This window comes from Diadema setosum, chromosome 11 (assembly GCF_964275005.1).
Source record: "Diadema setosum chromosome 11, eeDiaSeto1, whole genome shotgun sequence".
Taxonomy (NCBI): domain Eukaryota; kingdom Metazoa; phylum Echinodermata; class Echinoidea; order Diadematoida; family Diadematidae; genus Diadema; species Diadema setosum.
The window spans coordinates 29,441,748-29,465,447 of NC_092695.1; the positions used below are offsets into that span (position 1 = coordinate 29,441,748).

At 38.1% G+C, this 23,700-nt stretch overlaps 2 protein-coding genes across 2 annotated transcripts; one reads left to right on the plus strand and one right to left on the minus strand.

Moving 5' to 3' along the window:
- Window positions 1–545: 545 nt before the first annotated feature.
- LOC140235289 (uncharacterized protein SYNPCC7002_A1628-like) lies at window positions 546–5,616 on the minus strand. The gene is made up of 6 exons (XM_072315320.1): window positions 5,521–5,616; window positions 4,292–4,661; window positions 3,679–3,872; window positions 2,988–3,255; window positions 1,102–1,241; window positions 546–569 (listed from the first exon to the last, which is right to left on the minus strand). The coding sequence occupies exons 1-6, from the start codon at window positions 5,614–5,616 to the stop codon at window positions 546–548; spliced, it is 1,092 nt and encodes a 363-aa protein (XP_072171421.1).
- Window positions 5,617–7,223: 1,607 nt separating this feature from the next.
- On the plus strand, window positions 7,224–22,407 carry LOC140234738 (phosphoglycerate kinase-like). The gene is made up of 12 exons (XM_072314777.1): window positions 7,224–7,622; window positions 8,814–8,864; window positions 9,261–9,413; window positions 10,262–10,406; window positions 10,959–11,062; window positions 11,472–11,591; window positions 12,210–12,324; window positions 13,025–13,204; window positions 14,069–14,145; window positions 14,693–14,793; window positions 15,693–15,791; window positions 19,396–22,407. The coding sequence occupies exons 1-12, from the start codon at window positions 7,561–7,563 to the stop codon at window positions 19,434–19,436; spliced, it is 1,248 nt and encodes a 415-aa protein (XP_072170878.1). The 5' UTR covers window positions 7,224–7,560; the 3' UTR covers window positions 19,437–22,407.
- The last annotated feature ends 1,293 nt before the right edge of the window (window positions 22,408–23,700 follow it).

The following is a 23,700-nucleotide window of genomic DNA, read 5'->3' on the forward strand; positions in this document are numbered from 1 at the left end:
CAATACATACCGACACAAGAAGAAGAATATGTTATCTTGAAACAGGTATAAGTACTATAGTGTGAATATATATATAAAAAAAAAAAAATACATATATATAAAGTTTGAATGCTGGAGCAAATATACCCTGTGTGATGCTGTTATTAGATATTGCAGAATGTCGCAAACATTTCTTCCTCTTCACTGACTGAGCAAGATGGTCAACAAACTGGTGGCAAGAAACAACAGCAAAAACTTGCATAGAAAGCACAAAATTATCATGCCATTTACATGCTTCAAGGGTTATAACATCTTCTGGTCTACACAACATGGCATCACGGTGAGTTTCCCATAGCAACAAGAAACAGACCATGATTGGCCAGTCGTGCAAGAAGCCCAAGATTAACCTTGCTTGATTCTTTGTTTTGTTTTTGTTTTAGTTGCCCAAAGAAAGGGAACGTGTCTGGTTTGTTGCACCTTAGATTCCAGTCTGCTCCAAGTGATGGCCCTGCAGTGGAACGCTGGGGGCCAGGCAGTGTCAGCATCAAGTCCTCCTATGACACACATCAAAGTCGCCTCTCCTGCCAGACCTAGAATAAATACAACAGGTGTACATCATACCAGAGCATTATCAGCAGTTTTGCTCTTTCTTACTACTAAGAAAACACTGCAAGCTGCACAGAATTTGGAGACTTTTGAGAGAAAACATTCATACTATATTAAACACAGATTAACCCACAACAGACTGTAAATGAAAACTGTGAAGAAAGCAGTGAAATAACATGGCAGTCCCAGCATTTTCTTCAAAATCTATTTCTGCATTCTGCAATACTGTAGCCTACACTGTGGCATTACGGTCATTATCTGCTCTGTCTGAGCAATTTTATTTCTCTCTGTTGGCCTATATGTATGTGTAGCTGTTCAACTACTTTTAAAATGTATTCCAATTCCTGGATATAAAACAGATGCCCCTACACTACTAAATGTCCTTTGGCTGGCAACATGCACAAAGGATATTGGCATCAACCTAACTACATTGCAGTTTGTAACAAGACAATATTTGTGAGCTCCAATGCACAAGTGCACACAAAAAAATTCATTGGCTAGACCTCACTGGCCTACCTTGGAGGCTGCTCGGTGAACGATAGAATGTCTTGCAGCCAGGCGGTCAACATCATCGTAGCCACCTCCTATAACGGTCACACATGGAATCCCTCTTGATACGACCTCGGTGATGACCCAGTGGTCTCGCTTGAACAGTCCTGAAGAACAGAGAGCAAATAATATACAAATAATGAATGTTTATGAATAATATACAAATAATGAATGTTTATGAGTGCAATGGACAGAATATTTCATGAGCTGAAAGATGAAATGAGAGGCGCAGCCGAGTTGAATGGATCAAATATTTCATCTTTCACCGAATGAAATTTCTGTCCATTGCACGAAAGAAAAACATTTATCATTTGTTTTATATAATGCCTAAAATAGATCCTTGATGCTTTAATTTAGAAACAAGAGAGAATCTGATATCACGAGGGTGCTCACTGAGTGCTTTACGCTATAGCGCACTGTCGGATATACACACTGCAAACGCAAGCTGCGTGTTTAACATGCGCAGTGTGCTGGGCTCTCAGCGAGCGTGCAATGGAGCAAATCATATGGATCCAAAATTGCACGGTAAATGGAGCCACAATTGCACAGATGATGACGTCATAGTGAAATGGGCAGAATGATCAATGTCAAACAACCAATCAAATGACAAGGATCTCTTCAGGCGTTATATAAAAGGCAATGTTGAGCTGAAGTGAATGACTTTCATCAGGCATTCAAAGAAATCCCATCAAATGTGTACCACGCAAAGGAGTTGTGGCCCATGGCTGAAGCCATATCCGCCAGAAAGACACTTTCACCACATTGCTCCTGCTGAGACAGGTGTGTGAATGGGTGCTGTACATCTCAGATACATCCCTTATTTTCTATCTCATAAGAAAAGACACAATCATTGACCTATATGCTGATTGTGCACCGGACCCGAAGTCACGTCTCTAATCTTCAGTTTGAAAGTAAAGTATCAGAGAAAGTGAAGACAATGTTCTCCGTTTTCTTGAGATGAAAAAAAAAAAAATACCCTTCCATCCGTAAGAAACTGGGCCATCTCAGAAAGGAAAATCCCAAGTGGGGTACAGCCTGCTGTTAAAGGAGTGTAAGGGACAAGTGGATCTAGAATAGTTTCTCAATATCTTCAAGCAAGCCAGCAGAGATATCTGAGAGGTATTGCAACATAACAGATGCGGCATACAGAAATTATGCTAGACCCTTAGTTTCAGAATCGGCCTCCTCTCCCCAGCTGTGAAATTCTAACAAAAAAAGAAAGAAAAAAGAATAAAAAAAGCAATGCTAACCACAAAGCCACACCAGAGGCACACAAAAACACTACAAAAACAACAGCTGATGTCCCAATGGGGGCACTTTTAATTTAAAAAAAAAAGTTATCATAACATTCCCAGCAGCAAAAAAAAAAGGGGGGGGGGAACCAAAGACCTGATGTGGGTTATGATATGTACTTTAATACTAACATTATCAGATTTTACTCAACCTGTCAAATTTGTTACAAAAACAAGAGGATGTTACCAATAAGAAAAAGCTTGACATGTACATTGAATTAATGCACACTAACTGGATTTCAAATACGCATCAACAGTATTCAAGTTCAACAGGAACCGGTGAACTGATCATCTGGTGACTAGATCCTCTCGTGATAGTATTCATTTTATCCCTTTCAATTTACTACCATGCCAGATATTTTTTTATATATTTTTTTATATATTTTATATATTTTATATATTTTCATATATTTCAATTTACTACCATGCCGGGATGGTTTAAAGCACAAGGCCCTTCAAATGTATTCACAGAGACATGTTCATTTCGTGTTCCGGTCATTACATACAGCAATTTTGCATAATGTAAATCTGCTTGACAAGGGAGTTTAAGAAATCCTTTACCATCATCGGTGAGCTCAAGATGTCCAAGAGCATCCTCCTTGTGTGGATCCACGCCCGCATCGAAGAAGACCAGACACGGTCTGAACCTGTCCAGAATGGTTGGAAGGTGGTCCTGGACTATCTTCAAATACTCCTTGTCTCCTAGGCCAACGTCCACAGCAACATCGCAGTCACTTTCTTGCTTCCTCACGGGGTAGTTCTTGCCGCAGTGTATGGACAGCGTGAAGACAGAGGGGTCATCTTTGAATATCACAGCCGTCCCATCACCCTAGCAGCATAGGGCATCATGAAAATATTGCAATTATACATTCACTGAAATGCAGATATGTTTTGTGCCTTATTTTGTAAAAATTAACTTAAGCCACACTTCTACTTTTATTGGAAAAGCCAGAAGTGGCAGGTGCTCCTAATAAAGAACAAGGAGATCACCAGTTAGACTTGACTGAACGGAGCTCAAGTTTGAAGATACACAGTCAGGGAGGGGTGAGGGAGGTGATATGTTTTGCATCTCATACAAGGCATTTTCTGGTATCACAGTAGGCAAAAGTACTCGCGGTATGTAGGGCTATGTGCCTTTCAACAGAGCAAAGCAAAATAAAAAACAAAAACAAATAAAACAGACACGGGAAAGTACTTCCACTACTGGACTTTTGTACAAACACTGGATGCAATGATCATGACTTAAACTCACTTGATGAACATCCAGATCCACAATAAGCACATTGTCCACCTTTGACCTCTGAATCATCACTCGAGCAGCGGTTGCCATGTCATTGATGAGACAGAAGCCAGCTCCGTGGTCAGGGAAGGCATGATGGGTGCCCCCTCCTGTACTACTCGCCAGACCGCGATCTAAGGCAAGTTCAGCGGCAAGTATTGTGCCCCCTACAAGCAGGAAAAACACACACTTACCCGATAGTCACAAATTCCATTACACTACTGTAGGAGTGGGAGGGGGTAAGCCATATTATGCCTGATACATGGGGGTGCTCCCGCTACAATACCAAAGACTACATAACTAACCAGACAACTTGTTATTGTTGGAGTAAAGGAGACTAACAAAGAACCCCATTCCTAAATTCCAGGAAGGGATGGTCATTTACAAGAATATATTATACTGCTACTGCTCTGCATAAGATAATCATTGTACACTTCATGCAAAATTCCCTTTACAATGAATATGCTGAAGAACTGCAGTTCACAAAGTTCAGTATCACAGGCAACAAAAAAGATTATATTTTCAATATTTCATCTAGTGATCCTCATTCATGCAAGAGAGGTCTTTTAAGAATTCAGAATTGTACCGGTTTCATATCTGCATCGTGAAACAAGTCCTTTGCTCCACTTAAATCCAGTGACACGCTGCTCCTTCTCGCTCGTTGTCCCTTCAAAGAAACGGTCGATGTAGTCGTCTGCGTGGACGCACTTCAATTCTTCCTTCGTGGTCCGGAGCGGGTAGCTGATCTGCTTGAGAGAAATGACTCCGTCCTGCAGGAGGACGTCCCTCAGCTTGTTGAACTTCCTCATCTGGAAGCGGTGGTTTGGAGGGAGGTAGCATTCGTATCCGTCATGGTGGACTATTGGCAGCCCTGGGGCAGAGCTGATTGTAGGCTTCTCCAAACCTTGCCCAAACACCACCGATGCTGCTGTATACAGATGCCTCTTCTTCAGTAGCTACCAACAAAACATATGGAAGAAAAATCACACTTGCATAACAGAATACCCAACTTCCCCAGTAAAGATTTTTTCACCCCCAACCATGCTATTTTTTTTTTCTAATTCTCTTTTTGTCTCAGCATAGTATAGTTTTGGTCGAGACCTAACGTCAGGATTTTAACATTTTTGGCGAGATAATGAGAAACCTCTTATGAAATGTGAAAGAGAATATAATTCAAAGAGGAATTCAACATTTGATGAAAATTGGTTTTGACATGGCTGAGCTGCGATGTCCAAAACAGGGCGATCCTATTCCTAATAAAAGGTGGGACCCATCTTTGATTACGATCGAGCACTTTGTTTTACTTTGACTTTGTGGATGTCTCAGCAATTCCAAAACCAATTTTCATGAAATAAACTTTGAATTCCTCTTAAAACAGCATGCTCTGTACTATTTGATTTCAGTTTATTTCATAAGTGGTTTCTTGGTATCTCACAAAAAGTTAAAAGCCCAATCCTCATCTCCACCAACATTATCATGTCATCCCTTTAACATTAACACAAACTGTTACCCATCAGACATTTCTCTTCTACTAATTCTAGTGATTTGAGTCCAGTGGTCATGATAAGAATGTTGAAAAGTAATTGTTTATTCAAGCAATGAAAACAATATTGTACAACTACAAAATACCATGACCAGCTTTAACTAAACACAGCCCAAGTCGCTGTACGTACGTAGCGCGACATTCGCACAGCGTCTGGTCGGGCTAGATCAGGATACTACCCTCAAGTGGGTTAGTTGGGCAGGTTAGATATTCTATTGCCACTGGTCTGGCCCTGGAGTACTGTACTAAATATACTGTAAACATTTAGCTACCTGGTAAACCATGTGAATTCGGTCATATCCGGCTGAACTGTTCCTCCATCGACGATACAAGGAGATTAAGGAACTGAAAGTTATGTGGGGTTTCATTATGTGCTAAGTACTGATTCTTCAAGTAAATCCTACGCACAGTCCAAGCCACATGCACGTGCACTACCATTTCGTAACAAAATACCTGGCCATGCATGCGATCGACACTAGGCCCCCCAATACAGTGCACACGTAGTCTGGCTTCCAGACCCCCTGCTCGTACTCTTTTTGCTATTACATGATGTGCCCTCGATGTTGCTGGAGCAGGTTTGGTGGATTTCGGCACTGAAGGCGGCGACTTCGTCGCTGCGGAGTCCATGTATCTTTATAGAACCATTGGAAATTAATTTCGAATCAATATTGCTCATTCTTTGATGATGATGTTTAGATGTACGTTTAGAAATAAAGGCATTTTGCCATCTTTAGATATTTCAGGAATATGATTTGAGTAATTATGGTAAAACCTCAAGAAACATTTACTGATCCAGGTAGGAATTCCGTAAAGGGGGGGGGGGGCACAAACAACATTTCTGGTGCTACTTCCGGGTTTCATCTCATTTTTTTCCTTTTTATTTCTTTTGTTTTAACAATAAACAAAGAGGGAGCGCCATAGCGGGCGCATGCGGGCCGGTGCGCCCCCGCCCTCTGCGCGGATCTGTCACTGAGAAAGGAAATTAGTCAAGGCAAAGGAGAAATTAGGGAAACGTAGGGTTCTACTGTAAAACTAGAAATATATTCGCCTGTAATTTTAATTTCGCTAATTTTGCGAATTTCGCGAGTGCCAACATTCGCCAAATGAAAATGCATGCGAAAGTTCTTGCCGACACAATATGCATTGGACGCCAGTGGCAATTCGCCAGCAATTCACAATATTTCATGTTGCGAGAATGACTGGCCGTTGGCAATTTGCAAAATTTAATGCCGCGAATTTGTATATCATGTTTACAGTATTGAAATTGGAATTTTCAAAGTACAAAAAATTTGGTTATTTACACACGTATGTACATGTATAAGGCATTGTTGTTGTTGTTTGTTTTTGTGTGTTTTTTTTTTGGGGGGGGGGGGTTGGTTTTTTTTTTTTTAGTCTCCGGGTATACATATGGGATAGCCTGATAGTTTGTAAGAGAGCCTGGGGTTGTGGGAGGGAAGATTTATTAGAGGAAGTTGATATGGTGACAGGTGTTCTTTTTTTTTATTCTTGCTTGCTTTCAGTACTAATAATAGATTTCATTCACTGAATCACTGTTTTGCCTTGTGTTGAATATTATTATTTCTGTTAACGATCTGACCTATCCTGATGTGAACGTTCTATTTAAAAAGAAAAAAAAATCATTTATGTTTGCATCATCGCACTACAGGTAGTGTATATAGGAGCTTATTTTTTATAAAATGTAGGCATGTCCCGTATTTTGAAATTTAATGGCCTTTCCTAGTCTTTTTGTTTTTATCTACTTGTCAGTCGGTTTATGTTTTCACTTGTTTCAATGGACAGTGGGCCCAACCAATGAATTTCTTTACCCCTCCCCCTCCTCCATCCCTCCCCCCCCCCCCCCCCTTCCCCTCCTCCGCCCCCTTTTTCACCAATCAAACTACTTGTATAGCTTGCTTTTGCTGTCCCTTTTCCTAGAAGCCCCAGCCGAGTTCACGAGTCCTGCGCATGAGAATGAAAATAATGCATGCACATGTGTCGTGATACCCCACCCCCAAATTGACACACGCCAGAAGCAAGGCCCTGGATATCCGGATGTTGCACGTACACCACCCATCGTCCACGCACGCAGCCCGATCGAGGTAGGGCAGCATGCAGAAGGCTCCCGGCGGCGCCTCGATACCTTACACGTAAAGTGCACGAGAAATTTCTGGGGTTCACCGTTGACTAGCACTTAGTAGGTGATTTTCTTTGTCTTGTGTAACTACAAGTGCGAGTAATTCTACGTCTCTACAGTATATGTATATCTTCCATCAAAGGGCCCTTCGAACGGAAAGACAGTGAATTTTGGAAACATGGCACTGAATAAACTTGGCATCGCTGAGACTGAGCTGAGTGGAAAGAGAGTGCTAATGAGGTAGGCTACTACGATGCGTGGTGTGGATGCTATGGACTCTGTATGTAGACACACAGCCATCGCGGCGATCCACAGTAGACGTTCTAGTGATGCATCATGTTACAAGTGATTGCAGGAAAACAAATCTGAAAATTACATGTAAAACTTTTGAAAAGAGTTTGCAAACTGTTTGTGGTGTCTGAAAAAGGTCAAACAATACAATTAGTCATGATCAGAACTAGTGCACCCACAACCACACATTGGCATTGCTGAACAAATGAACTATAAATTTATAAAAAAAGCCGAAAAGACAGAAAAGAAAGAAAATATAGATCTTACAGTAACACGGAACTTTATCTACGTTAATTACGTGAATAAAGAACGTACCTATACTATAGATCTAACCGTTTGTGTTAGACACTATTTGATAACCAAGAAGTGAATAGTCCTAAACTTACGTAAAGGCAGGATACAGATCTATATCAGGATATGATTCGAACATCACTCGAATTGCATTTTTAAGGCAAATATGTTAAAAGCAAAAAGAGGTTTAATGTATCCCCCATGACCCCCCCCCCCCCCAGGGCTGCCAACTCTCACTCATTTTGGTCCTTTCTCACTCTAAAACTTTATTTCATTTGCATGCATTTCTATTGATCTCACTCATTTTGACTCCGAAATTATAGTATTGGCCTATATAGGCTATAGGAGTCTCGCTCTCAAGTAGTTTCCAATGTTGGCAGCCCTTCCCCCCCCCCCCCCCCCCCCCCGTACCACTCCACACTACCCTAGCTACCCTTCTCTACGCTATTAAAGCTACATGTATAAATGCATGGATGTGCGATGCAGAGCTCTGTCCCCACGTCCACGTGCATCCATGTGTAAACTACATAGCAAGGGTAGGGTAGTGGCAAAATATAGTTGGGGTACTTGAGGAATTTGACTGTTTTTCTTACCACAATTTTTTTTCTTTTTTTTCAGGTGAGATTTGATGTCCAGTAATGATATCAAGTCCAAGCTGCTTTAACTTATTCAGCCATTTTGTTTGTAAACATGCCAGAAATGCAATGTTTTTCAAACTCTATGTATAGGTCTATAATTATCTAGCTCAAGCTTCTATTTGACAGAGATTTAGACTATGATGAGTTAGTGACAATGATATAATTTGAAGTCATGTAAATTAATATGTTGTTCTTTTTTTTTCTGTCTCAGGGTGGACTTCAATGTTCCTTTGAAAGATGGCAGTATCACAAACAATCAGAGGTGGGTAGTATCATCTATTTGCCATTATTTGGGATCTTTCATGATTAATACCACAGCTCATCATGCATCACGTGTGGAATTAGTTGATAGACTGATTGAATATAAATATTTATATTTTTGTTGTCAAATTACCCAGTACTGACAGTTTATTCACTCTTGGTATTTCTGTGATGATCGGATCTTGTTTCAAAAAAAGTTCTTGTCATACACAAAACAGTTACATGAAGTTTGAATTGAGCATAATGTCTTTGTTTTGAGATTGAATGCATGGGAGTGAAAATTTATTTTCGTTTTCTTACGTTGTGCTTTATTATATTGCATACAACCATCACAGTCCTCTGTTTACATACGGTGACATAATAATTTGTTGTGCCATGTTCCTAAAAACTTCTTTAGAATTACAGCTGCCCTTCCGAGCATTCAGCACATCTTGAATAAAGGTGCCAAGTCCCTTGTTCTTATGAGCCACCTGGGCCGACCCGACGGCAGACAGCAGAGCAAGTTCTCCCTCAAACCTGTGGCTGAAGAGCTGAAAAAACTGCTCAACAGGTGAGTGGAGACATTGACATAGTTTACTCATTGCCTTGCTTTCTCTTTCACTCTAGAAAATGTTTAAAAAATGAGGAATCTCAGGCTCATATTACAGTATAGGAAATCTGCACCATCATTACAGATGTGAGGTTTTGCTTGTGCTATACAAAGTTGATATGTTGCCACTATGGAAGGGAATGCTTGAGGCTTGCCTGATTCTCGAAGCAACTTATCACTTTCGGCAGCTCCTTGAAGTTATTCCAGGAGGGTGAAAATGTTTGCTAACACTAGTATTCAGAGGGAATACCTTTGATTATATCAGGAATGAAACATGACAGAAACTCGCTCATTAATGAATGAACAAGCCTTTTTCAGTCCTTGGCTTGGTATAGCAATGCCTTTTAATAGAAATGCACAATCTGCAAATAGCAGCCTGAAAATTTCTCAGTGTCTTTTATTATTGTATTCCATGTTTTGAATATTTCTTAACTTTGTTTCTTGTCATGTATGTGTCTTTTGTATTTATTCACTCACAAAAGCGATGGCATGTTTGGTTTGATTAGTAGAGAAGCTGTCATGGGCAAGTTTTAGATTTGATGATAATGATAATTATAGATTTATATATGTTAAAATACATTCTTATTTATAGTTTTTATAGGAATGATTTGCACCCAATTATGCATAACAGTATAATCAAAATGAAATAGAGAGAAACAGATTAATACTCAAAACAAATGACATAAATGAAATCTCAACAGAAAATCTTACAATGTAATAAGGATAAAGACTTGTAAGAAACTGATAGCGATTTTCCTGAAAGGAATTCTGTGACTGAGCTAAACCTGCCAATTCCTTCTACCCGTCAGGGACGTGAATTTCTTGTCAGACTGTGTGGGACCTGAGGTGGAGGCTGTGTGTGCAGACCCCGCCCCGGGGAGTCTCATCCTCCTGGAGAATCTTCGCTTCCACCCAGAGGAAGAGGGCAGCAGCAAGGATGAATCAGGCAAGAAGGTAAAACATTACATGTTGTATAAATTATGTTATATGTGTACTTACTTACGTGTTTAATATAAAATGTCACAATAACTTAACAATACACATTTTATGGTGATTAATCATGTAGCATTTGATATGTATACAGATTTATCTTCTGTATACTTGGAACATTTCAAGAGGGTTTCTTTTTTGTTGTTGTTGTTACAAGTTGATGGATATATGGCAAAATAACAGATTGCGAAAATGATTGCACCTGTAAGACCTGTGAAATTCTCACTTGAAAAAGAGATGTCCTGTGTTTATTTAGCATTCTGCCACAGCAGTTCTTGATTGTGAATTCATGGACTCATGAAATTGTTAGATACAAGTCGCAATTTCTGAAAGACAATGTATATGGTGTGTGCAGCACTTATATGAAAATTGTAATCACACTCAGTGCACCAACTTCGGTGTAGCATGTTTACATATATAGATATATTTTTTAAAGAGTGCAGTTGTCACTTAGCTGTTGTGGATATCTTTCTCAAAATGTACTCCTGTTCTTAATGTTGTGTGTGTGAAATTCAGGTGAAAGCAAGTCCTGAGGCTGTGGCAGCCTTCCGTGCCTCCCTGACCAAGCTGGGAGACATCTATGTCAACGATGCGTTTGGGACTGCTCATAGAGCCCACAGGTAATGAGGAACTTTGAGAGTCCATAATGCACAGCGCTCTTTCTGCCATCTTTGATATGACTCACCGTACGTGTATTGTGGAATTTGTTTTCCCAGATCTGACCTTTCACCACAAAGCAAGCCCACAATTTGCAATCTTCCAGCCTTATTTTGATCTCAACCATATTGATGTGAAAGCTTTGCAGTTTAGTATAATGCGTATCGTATACAAAGCATATCCACACTTCAAAATTTTGTGATGTGCATTCCACTTTTCAATAAACACAAGTCAATATCTTTGTTTTACCTTTTCCTACAATAATTTACCATGTAGATATTCAACAGTAATTTGTGAGATTCCTCTAATTTTGATTATCTTTTTTATTACATGAAAATAATAATAATGTCTGTGTTTGGCACTGGCTGACAGCTCGATGGTTGGTGTGGAGCTCCCGCAGCGAGCGGCTGGATTCCTGCTCAAGAAGGAGCTAGATTACTTTGCTAAGGCTTTGGACAACCCCGACAGACCCTTCCTAGCCATCCTTGGAGGGTAAGAAAAGTAGAGTGTGGAGGTGGTCTAAACACTTCAGATTTTCAGTTGTGCCTGATATTTAATTTGGAGCCACCTGATCCTAGTGGATATGTTCTAGAATCTTTTTAACAAGGGATCCTTTGTTATATTATGTTATAGTGACAGTAGCAGCATAAGTAGTACATGTAGTAGTAGTAGTAGTAGTAGTAGTAGTAGTAGTAGTAGTAGTAGTAGTAGTAGTAGTAGTAGTAGTAGTAGTAGTAGTAGTAGTAGTAGTAGTAGTAGTAGTAGTAGTAGTAGTAGTAGGAGAAGTATTAGTAGTAGCAGAGTAGTAGTAGTAGCAGTAGTAAAAGTAATAGTAATGGTAATGGTTATAGCTTAGTAATAGTAGTAGAAGTACTAGTGGTAGTATGATACTTGATTGACAGCATATGCTTTAATTAGAGTAATTACGGTACCCATAAAAATGTATGAAACAATATAGTGATTGGACTTGTTCTCATCCACATGTCACCAATTATGGCTTGGTTTCTTGCTACTTTCAGTGAAACAGCCAAGAAAAACAAGACAAAATATGTGAGAAGCAACTTTAACTTTGGGACATATATGTTTTCTTGTGTGCATTGTTCCCTGTAGAGCCAAAGTGAAGGATAAAATCCAGCTGATTGAGAACATGTTGGACAAGGTGGATGAGATGGTGATTGGAGGAGGGATGGCTTACACCTTCCTCAAGGTCCTGCAGGGAATGAAGGTAAAAATATCCGTCATCGACTAGTAAGGTCAACTGTTGCAGAGATTGGTTACCTGGCTGTATTCAAGGCAATGTCATTCCTCTGCGACAGGTTGGAATCAACTTAGAACAAATGTTCACAGCACATCACGTAGGTTTTATTTTTATGACATTCATTAACGAGTTTTAAATTTTATCAAACTTTTCTTTCCCCTATTTTGTAAGATCTTTAAGCTGTGCTGAGCCATAACAATTTGCTTTCTTTGCCCATGGTGAAGATTTGTTGACACACAACTCCTGACGTGTGGGCAGGGCCCTTTGTATATGAACGTCTGATGGTATTGAAGAGGAATAAAAAGCAGAATTGATCATGTGCTTGCATGTTATGAGAACAGGTTTCACCAATATTGAAAGCACTATTGCAATTCATCTTACCAATACTTGTAGTGACGTATTAGCTATTAAATAACTTAGTTAATACCTAGATACCACCATCTATTATGATTTCAAGAATGTATACCAGTGATTGATACTGCTTGTACTTTTTTTTTGTGTGTGATGCAGGAATATCATTGTCTGTACTTTCACATGTTGATTTTTTAAGCATGCAAGATACAAGATTGTCTTTTGTTTATGTACTCTGTATTGATATGAAATATTTTAATATGAATATTAATAGATCTGTGATAAGTATCTCTCTGCTTTTAAATCCAATCCTCAGATTGGCAACTCCCTATTTGATGAGGAGGGATCCCACATTGTTGGCAAATTGATGGAGAAGGCTGAAAAGAATGGGGTCAAAGTTCATCTTCCGGTGGACTTCGTGACAGCAGACAAGTTTGACGAGAATGCCCAGGTGGGAGAAGCAACGGTCTCCTCTGGTATCCCGGATGGGTGGATGGTGAGTGGTCCCACTTTCATATCAGAAGATTAAATAATATATATTGATGAATGATTAATCTTGCCTGTTCTTAAAACATTGCACTCCTGATAGATTGCAACTGTAGTGAATGTCATTCCTCTTTCTTCAGAGTAGCGTTGTCTTATGACTTCATTGAAGTGGAAAGTCTCATTGCAAATACTTCATCCTATTTTACCAAAACGTCTGCAATAAAATGGCAACATCTACATTATCTTGTGAATGGTGGAGATTTACATTCAATCAAAAAAGGAGTGAATAATGCAGTCAATTCCTGTATTGTGTGTGTCTTTTTACGGTACATATTGGCTTGAGAAAAGATGCAAAGTAACTACATGTAGCACCATTTTCAAGCACAAAATCAGAGTAAATTCTCAAACCACAAGTTTTCTTCTTCCTCGGGCAAAACAAGTATGCTCGTACTGTTTCTGACCACAAGTCATATTGTATGAACCTCAAGTATACGGTGACATGACTGTGAATTATGCTTTGGTTCTTTTTTTTTTTCAAAGAACCAGAAGAATACCTGCCTACAATTACCCATCTTGAAATTTTGCAACTTGAAATCACTTGCAAATAGTTGTCTATTTTTAGTCCTGAACTTATATCATTGAAGTAAAAATGTTGCTGTCCCCAATCTAGGTCGGTTGGAGGACTTTGAAGTTATTCACAAGTTTAGCTGCCTACCACTTTCCACTTTAAGTCAGAAAGCTGACATTGAATATCCAATTTGGACTAAGGAATTATGTTTGATTCCTCATTCGCATATACCTTGCATAATTAATCACTTTAAATATATTTCTAATTGGTTATTTATTTGTTGTCAATTATTATTTTTCTGTCAAGGGCCTAGACTGTGGTCCAAAGAGTGTCGAGTCATTCAAAGGTGCAATCGAAAGGGCAAAGGTCATCGTTTGGAATGGGTGAGTAAGCTAATACAATGCACTCCCGTTATAATGAACACGGTTATAACGAAATTCCGGTTACAATGAAGTAAAAATTCAGGCAGCAATGTTATCCATTCTTTGTATTTCTATTGTTTATTTGTTCAGTTATAACAAAATTTCGATATAACGAAAGAAAACTGCTGTTCCTAAGGACTTCTTTATAATGGGAGTCCACTGTACTGTAAAATGAGGAATGTTCGCATGCTTTTTAATTTTGCCAATTTTATGAGAGCCGAGATTCACGAAATTAAAATGCATGCTAAATATCTTTTCTACACTATATGCATTGAGTGTTAGACGCAACTCACAAAAAATTCTTGCTGCGAATAAAGCCGTCAGCTCCCATTCGCAAAAATGTCATACTGCGAAAATATCGGTTTACAGTAGCTTATAGCAATGAACTACCCTGGACCATTTTCATCGAGTGCTTGACCACAAAGATTAAATCCTGCTGAATTTGATTTTTAGTTCTCTTACCATATCCTTCTTGACAATCTCCTTCATTCTTCTTTCATTAACCCAGGCCTGTTGGAGTCTTCGAGTTTGCCAAGTTTGAAGTAGGAACAAAGAAGGTCATGGACTACGTTGTTGCGGCAACCAAAGCTGGACGAGTAACAATCATTGGTAAGTATTAAATATTATGTAAACCTATTTCATGTAAACCTGTTTTGGTTTTTTATTTTCGGTTTTTTTTTTTTTTTTTTTTGCATATTCCAATTGAGAGTCCAAGAAAAATGATTGTCCTAAAATCACTCCCATTCTCCTAAGTACTATTCTTGATAAATAGTCTCCAGGTATTTTTGTTCTATGTGAACTCTGACACAGTCAAACGTGTTATCCTTCCCTTTGTTCCAAACAGTATCAACTTACACTTGTTTATGCTCAACAAAAGTTCATTGTGACAGAGCCAGTTGGCTATACATTTCAGATCGTCATTCAAAAATCATTTTGAGCTGATGAAGTGGGTCTTTGGACTTGACATATATGTACCTATCGTCTGCATACAGCTACATCTTACAGTGCTTCATCACATTTGGGAGGTCATTTAAATGCAGGATAAGAAGTGGACCAAGAATGCCGCCCTAGGGAACACTGTATTTGACATGTTTCATGTCCATTGATCACTGTGATTTGCCCTTGAAGGTAAAAATCGCCAATGAACCATTTCAGCAAGGTGTCACTAAATCCATAGTATTTTAATTTCCAAAGTATCGCACCGTGAGAGATCGTATCAAGAGCTTTTTCTAGGTCTTTTGTTACCAATCCAACAACATGACCAGTGTTGATATCTTTTGACTTCAGAATGGGCACTTCTGAAAAAATAATTTGGGACGTGTTATTTAAGGAGTTGATACTAAATTCATGTTTAAAACATTACAGGCTCTGCTGTCGCAGCATAGAAGAAAAATCAACAGCTCACATGCGTCAATACAAGATCACATGTATGGCTGAGTTTGTATCTGTTACCAGTCAAATCTGTCAAATTTCACTGGTATGTTACATTTGTCCTATTCCCACAACAGGAGGAGGAGATACTGCCACGTGCGCTGCCAAGTATGGCACCGAGGCTCTTGTCAGCCATGTTAGTACTGGGGGTGGAGCCAGTCTGGAGTTGCTAGAAGGTGAGCAATCCCTTTTCTTGAAGACTTTTTAGATCAAAGAAAGTAGTCATGTTTGTTGTTCCACTAGGTTTGTGGGTATCCTACAGCATTTTTGTAGCACATCTTAAGTTTTCTTTCTGTTTGTCTCACATTTCAACAGACTCCACATGCCTGTATTCAGGTGTTATTTATCTGGCTAAAGGTCTTTGAATATAATTTCAACTTTCATTTACTGTCGCTGCCTACAGATCTCAGTAGCTACATAGAACCATGAGATTTCAGATTTTGTCACAGACTCTGGTGCTGTGTGATATACACATGTGGGACTGCTAAACATATTTCACTAGTGGTTACTTATTTAAAGGGAAATCAAGTTTGAATCTGATGTAGAGATACATGTATTGTATCAGAGTGAATTATGATCCGTCTTGTTAATGCAGAATAACCAGTGTTCTTGATCTTGTGGTTAAGTTTCAACCTTGAATGTCTTCAGGTGGCAGGAAGATTTTTAAAACAATTGTATTAACTAAAGCTAGTGTGTTGTATGCACTGTGCAGCGCAGCAAGAAATAAAGCAACAACTTGTTGACCAGAGCCTACATGTATGCTACTAGTTGAGAATTTACAATCATAATATAAATTTTTCTCATGTGGGCAATTCCACGGTAACTGACGTTACGCGTAAGGATTTTCATGAAATTGTTTATGTTGTAGTTTTGTGAATGAAAGCACCTGGGGCTTGTAATTAGCATTGATGAATGAGTTCATTAGAATGAAGAAATAGGTGGAAAGTTTTTCTCTCAAACTGCATTTCTTATCACATAGCAAGTGAAAATGTGTCGGTAACTGACGTTACGGAAAAAGGACATGGGGAATTATGGTGTACATTTAAATGGAAATATCTCATGTTCCTGACTTCTAAACTTTATGTGTTTTATATGGCAATATACCTAGGTTCTTAGGAACAGGTGTGCAAAATAATGTGCACTTTAGATATTTCCTTTTAGCACCATGCCAATTTCAGTGAAGGCATGACGGTAACTGACGTTACGCTTACATTTGCCATAGGGTTTACACATGGAAAATCATGATTAGGAATAGTTTTGTGATATCTTATAATTCTGACCTTTCAGAGTGATTTGTTTGATATGGAATCATACCTTGGTTCATCAATTACAAATACCCAAATGAAATGAAACATTAGTCCATTTTCTTTGTGTTTAATGAAAACTTAAAGGGAAACATGTCAGTAACTGACGTTACACATACTTTTGCTATGGGGTTTACAAAAAACTAATTCATTTAACAGGTTATTATGCTGCTGCAGTATACCAGTAACAATCCCAGGCATATACTTAGCAACAAATCAAAACAAAATCTGAAGGCAAAAATGGGGTGGGGCCCTTAGAGGGCAAGCTCCCCCCCCCCCCCATGCCATAGCACAGTTGAGCAAAAATAATGTAAATGCACCAGAGGATATTTCTTGACATTTGTCTTAAGATTGAATGCTTATTAAATTCAACAGTTATGATTACACAGAGCCATTTAGATTCAGCAGTTCCAAGTATGAATATTGACATAACTAAGGTTTTTGTTTTTGTTTTTGTTTTTTGTTTGTTTGTTTGCTCGTTTGTTTCTTAATGAACAGGAAAGTTTCTATCTAGAGTACCCCACCCATAATGCCCTGCAGTACTACACAAAACACAGATATTTTTGTGTGTGAAAAAAAAAAATATCTTTCAGGTCATGGGGAAAAAACACATACAAATAAAAATATTCATACATATGCATGAAATCTACTGTGATATATTCTTTCTTCTGTTCTTTATTTTACTCCTTCTCCCTCAAGGCATTGTTAGGGCCACAAATAACAATTGATCTCCATTATCAATAATGATTTAAATGAATAGTGTTACACTTTTAATATTTTTTCTGTGAAGAAGAAGCATGCTTTTTTGGTCAAAAGGGCATTATTTGTTTATTCCTTGCTTGAAGGAATGTAATTGTTTTTCTTTTCCTTTTCACTGGTATATCAAGGCTTGCAAATACATCCCAGATACCAAGAAATAGGACTTTGCAATGAAAGAATTCTAAGATCAATATAAACGAATCTTCCTGTTCATAATTATCATGTATTACAAAAATGTCCCTGCATGAATGAAGTAAAGTAATCAACAAATATGAACAGTTTTTTATTTTACCCTAGAATCACCTCTCACTTTGAGCAACATTAGTGTTAAACGTTGAGCAACATCATTGCTAGTTTCAAACAGTAATGACAGTATATGCCTTACAAAGTCAGGCCTGCTTATGTACCATTTCAAGATGTGCCATATTAACTAAACCAAACATTTAAGTGCAAGCGAAGAAATATATCTCTTCCTGCATTTGCCTTGAGGTAGAAACTTCACTAAGCTTCCAGAAAAAAAAAAAAGAAAAATGCTAGCAAAAGTAGTCATTAGTAAAGATTATAAAACTGTTGGTATACAGCTGTACACAAGCTTTTTGATAGAAAAAGGTGGTTACCATGCAACCACATCATTGATTAGGCCTACAAATTTGGTAGCTTCATCATCCCGTAGGACTGTGAATGTACTGTATAGTAATTTGAGTGCATTATATATTGCATGTGGTAAACCTAAACTTCCAGATGATTTAACCTTAAACTTGTTCTGAACCGAAAATCAAAAGCTCAAGCCCCCTCCGCCAAAAAAAAGTATGATAAATAAATAGATTTAAGATAAAATGAACAAAAAAAAAATGTATCCATGGACATACAGTGTATATGGTGATGACATCATTCCCTATCAAAGGGATTGCTGCTCTTTGTTGATAACCTTTGACTTCCTATGTATTGAAATGGCCTAAAGTCAAAAAATTTGCCTAAGTTACAATTACTGTCATGGTAACTGACGTTACATACTGGCGTTTCGGTAACTGACGTTACACATTTTGATGTGTTCGTTTGACTCTCCAATATGCCAAGTATCCTTATTTTCTGGTATTGAAAGGAAGGCATATGGGCATACATTAGAAATCCTAAGTTACATCATACAGCTCACTTTCTTTGATGAATAAAGTTAAAAATTCCTTGTTTTTGGTAATTGACGTTACATCCATCATTGTCAAACTAATTAAAAGTTTTTATAAAATTCTTTAAAGCAACCAGCTTTTTCTTTCTATCATGTGGTAAAAGACTTGTCTGGTAACTGCATACATATAAAAGATTGTTGTTTAGAGTACTAGTAAAGTGGATATACAGAGGGTAAATTATGTGACAATACACTCTTTCTTACCATTGAGTTATAGGCATATTTTGGCAGCCATTTTGAAAATCAAAATGGCCGCTTTTATTGAAAAACATAATGATTCTTAAAACTTCAACTCAAGTATTGTCTGAAAATGTATGGTGTTTGAAACAAATATCATTTTGAATTTTCGGCATCTGTGTCCTACATACCGTGGAATTGCCTATGTATGCTAAGGACTCATGTTTACATTTTTGCCCTTTCATTGGCTGTCATGAGGGTGATATAGGAGGATTTTTGTTTGTTGTTGTTGTTAATAGGAAAAATGAGTAAGTGGTTTACCACTGTAATATGCTTCTTGGTTACAATGTCTTGCAGGCAAGGTGCTTCCTGGTGTAGCAGCGCTCACTGATGTGTGACTACTAGAACCTTCCAAACCTTCAACCAGCAGCATGCTCTGATCTAGAGACTAGAGGAATGTGTTTCTTTTTATAAAATATATTTAAGTTCTATCATCATGTATGATATAGATTTATACTGTAAAATATTGTGTATAAGCACACCTGTCTGTTATTAAGGCAGATCCTTAACTTCTTATCTTGAAATAGAAAAAAAAACCACCAAAAACAAATACTATGAACGGCAAACACATGCCCTTAAGAGAATCTGAGTTTTGGTAGGTCTTTTTACACATACCTGAAATTACGGTGTTTCAATAATCAACATTTGCAATTGATGCATTAACTGTAAGTTGTTGTGTGGGTGGACGCACATGAAAAATCACCGACTATTGCAATTTGCAAACATCAGTCCATGTCGATTTCTTGGAAAACTCTCGTGATAATTTGCTTTCTGCAGTGTTTAAGAATGGCACACTCAAAAGAAAGAACTCAAATTGTCTTTAATTCAGAGATGCAACTTGCCATACTAGGTGCACACACTTCGGTGTCCAGGGTCACACTGCGGTCATTGTTGAGGCGTGTGCAGTGCTTTGCTTGAATTCAAATTAATTTGTTTGGCCATGTGTGAACGTTGCTGAATGAAATCATCTTTTTTTTTTTTTTTTTTTACAGCGTGATCCACAAACTGATAACACTTGTGTTAGTGAATAGGCCTACTGTATCAATTTTCTCATTGTCGAGGGCAAGTGGAGTGTTTGAAATCTCGGCAGCTTGTAGATTTCCACAATCTCAGACTTTGTTCTTGCCAGAATGACTTCAGCAGCTTGCAGATTTCTAAGTCTGCTTGCTTTGTCAGCTTGCAAAGTTTGCTTTGTGGGAAAGGGTCAAAAGTGAACTAGGCTCTTTGCGTATACTCACTGCAGTCGCATATTATCACAGGAGCCCAGTGCCGAGACTAGGCCAGCTAGCACTCTTGTTCAATCAAGGCTAAATGCTGATCTTGCTGTTCTTGTTTTCTGACAAAGGAAGAAGTGTGGCTTATGCACAATAATTTACGGTATTCTATCCTAATTTTAATGAGAGGGTTGTGGAGGTTGTAGTAGAGCCGACTGATGTGTTTGTGATAGATACAATGTAACTCTTTTACCCAATAATGTATTCCAAATAAGCCAACATAGAAAAAAAGAAGGCTACCACCAACTTCATTGTGTAATACAAAGCACTTTTATGTGTACAATATACTTGATATACTTCCTCACTGTAATTTATCACTTAATATGCAGTTAAATTAAGCTGAAACCAGATCCTCTGCCATTTGTGAGCTGTAAGTTACTTACAGAAGAACGGTAACCGTTGTATTTGTTTCTATGTTATTAAAGTTTGTAGTAATGCTGTGTTTTGTGTTCCCTTTGTTGGAAGGAAATACCATCGTCGTTTGTGTTGAATTGAGAATTCATCTTTGCAGTGCTATTTTCACAGCTGCAATACATTTGCCAAACACTTTTGTACAGTCAAGCTTTTGTGTCTGCTAAGCTTGCTTCCTTGCCATGCTTTCCCAGAAGTCTGGACCAACTGCTCTGCCAGATGACATCCTTGGACACACACACACACCACACACACATACAGACAGAACATTACCTTGTTGTTGTTTTGTTCTGTCGTTTCTGATAGAAACATGACAAAATGCATGTTTAATTGCTTTTACATGTACTTTCGATTTCTCTTCACATCATTCGCTCACTGCACACGCTTTATGAGACCGACCAATAGGATATGATCAGTAACAGTGAAAGCAAATAAACGGGAGGCATCTAGCAGATGTACGAGTGTCTTTGTGTTTAATAGCAGTCAGAATATGACAGAAAAGTGATTCTGTGCAGCAAATGTTATACTGAACAAGGCTCTGAAGCATAAAATCCCAGTTTGTTCTTTTTTGTTTTGGTACCTGTCATGGGAAGGAACTGTGGGTACCTATACAGTGTGCATATTAACTGTTGCCATCCTTCCAGGATTCCTTATTGCATGTTTTCAGACAGATCATCCAAAAGTACTTCAAGTATTTATAATATACAGTGTAGTTGCTACTACCAGTTTAGAATTGCTGATAGTAATATATAGTGTGTTTTGCTTATGTAGCATTACATCAGGGCATGGTAACACTGTGTCTGCACAAAAATCTGTGCTACGTGTGAGACCTGTATATAAAGAAGAAAGATAAAAGAGGGAATATTGGTATCACCTATAGAAAGATGTGATTTTGGGAGGATTTAAAAATTGTATCACTCACTTCAGCAGGATAGAAGAATTCATAGAACAGAATAAAATTGACATGAATTATGTGCCAGTGAAGAGAAGTCTGTAGTCATGAGGGTTATATGCAATATGGATAGGTAGGTTGATGCGTATGGAAGAAAAGCATGCAACAAAACCTAGCAATAGACCTGTTCACACACACACACACACACACACAGCAAAGACTGGAATTTGGATTGCAATCTAAATGCTCATGTGTTAGCTAGTATACCAAACATTTGACATGTATGGACGGATGAAAAGAAAATTATGATTTCAAGTGGGATTTGGATCTCCATTAAAATGTCATAAAGTATATGATTCTTGTCAATAATTGAGAGAATTCACAGTTGAGACATAACAGTTCATCTAAAAACATGCAAAAGACAGATGTTTCAGACTTCTTCTTTTCGAGGGGGGAGGGAGGGTTGCCCTGTGTGAACACAAGTTCACAACGATCTGAGCGTTGTAATCCAAACTTCGCTGTTTGTCACATGTGAATGTGAATGGTTTTATGGTGAATTCCTTGACATGTTAAATTGTGAAAACACGAAAAGTCATGCTGTATGAGGATATGATCCCACAAATGTAATATTCCATACTGATAGTTCACTGGCGAGGTATTCAAATACCAGCAAACTTTATGTCAAGCACATGTGGTGACTATTAAAAGCAGAGGAACAGTTTCATATGGAAATACCTTGTGAATTTCTACTCTTCAGTTCAAGATTGCTCATTATCTAATAAAGTATGCTTATATAAACATGTGGTGTGTTTTACATGCTCTAATTTACATCGAATAACACAAACATCAAATGGAAAGCAATTTTGAGGCAGTTACACCCACGATACAGACATATTAAATCCATTTAAGAAGTGTTTACTGTGTTTCACTGGAAAATTGTGAACCACAAGAAATGGAGCAAGCAGACTGCTTTCCCTATTCAGTCTAGTTTATGGGGTAGTTTCATCTGAAGTGTAGAGTTCCTGTTAACAAGACATGCCAAAATTGTTCACTGTGCCTATTAGTGAAAATATAATAACACACATACATGACACATATACAGCTGTATGTGGAGAATGGTGCATACTTTTCACCGAGTGGTAGAAGCTATTCATATTCCTTGTACAATATTTATATATATGGCAAAAAACAAACAAAAACATAGCTTGATACTTTTAACTTTTGGACAACCAATGCCATCAATGGGAATTGTTTTAAAATGACATTCATCTTGGCTGTACATAGTTTGACTCTGAATGAAATGTCAAATATAAGCATTCATATGAAAGCTTCACTGAAAAGACAACATGTTGTACTGAAATCCTACATAAAGTGACTGCACATGTGTTAATGGGAAGAAAGAAGGACTTTAGTTTACTGCAGGTGCCAAATCGTTCTCAACACTGGAATTTTGTTAAACTTACATATACAGGTTGCAATAGTAATCTTGGGTATCTTGCATGTCAGAAATTATAATAGAACAAGGTTGATTTAGCTGGCAAGGTTTCACAAACAGACTGAATGAAGTTTTTAAAGTTTTTTTGTTTTTTCACCTTGGGGATTGTCTTAATAGGTCTGGTTCAAGGGTAGCATAAAAATGAAAAATGAACCATTCAAACCTACAATTCATTCACATCTTTAACTCAAATACAATGCAATTGTTACAAGTACATATTTTATGCACTTTCACTGATATCCAATTTGGCACCTTGTTTCTGGTTTTGACTCTTCTTATCTACGTTGGGGATGGAAAGATACGCCTTTGATGACACAAGGAAAGTTAACACAGATCAAATACAAATGCTGGATGCCATCAAGTCAATATTCCTGAGAAAATGAAGACGAAATAATTCACAGATCAATGCATAAAGCTTGCACAACTAAAAGACAACAAAAGGCATGCGTTCCATTTTTGGCTATTCCTCAATGCCCTCAACATCCAACAACAAGCACAGTGCACATCACCAGAGCACTTTTGCTAGCATT

Bases quoted from the DNA above. Each gene is read 5' to 3' on its own strand.
- LOC140235289 (XM_072315320.1), bottom strand. From the start codon at position 5,616: ATGAAACCCCACATAACTTTCAGTTCCTTAATCTCCTTGTATCGTCGA. The intron at 4,662-5,520 runs GTAGCTAAATGT...TTTTGTTGGTAG, and splicing joins GAATTCACATGGTTTACCAG to CTACTGAAGAAGAGGCATCT. The intron at 3,256-3,678 runs GTGAGTTTAAGT...CTATGCTGCTAG, and splicing joins TGGATCTGGATGTTCATCAA to GGTGATGGGACGGCTGTGAT.
- LOC140234738 (XM_072314777.1), top strand. From the start codon at position 7,561: ATGGCACTGAATAAACTTGGCATCGCTGAGACTGAGCTGAGTGGAAAG. The intron at 8,865-9,260 runs GTGGGTAGTATC...AAACTTCTTTAG, and splicing joins AGTATCACAAACAATCAGAG to AATTACAGCTGCCCTTCCGA. The intron at 9,414-10,261 runs GTGAGTGGAGAC...TCTACCCGTCAG, and splicing joins CTGAAAAAACTGCTCAACAG to GGACGTGAATTTCTTGTCAG.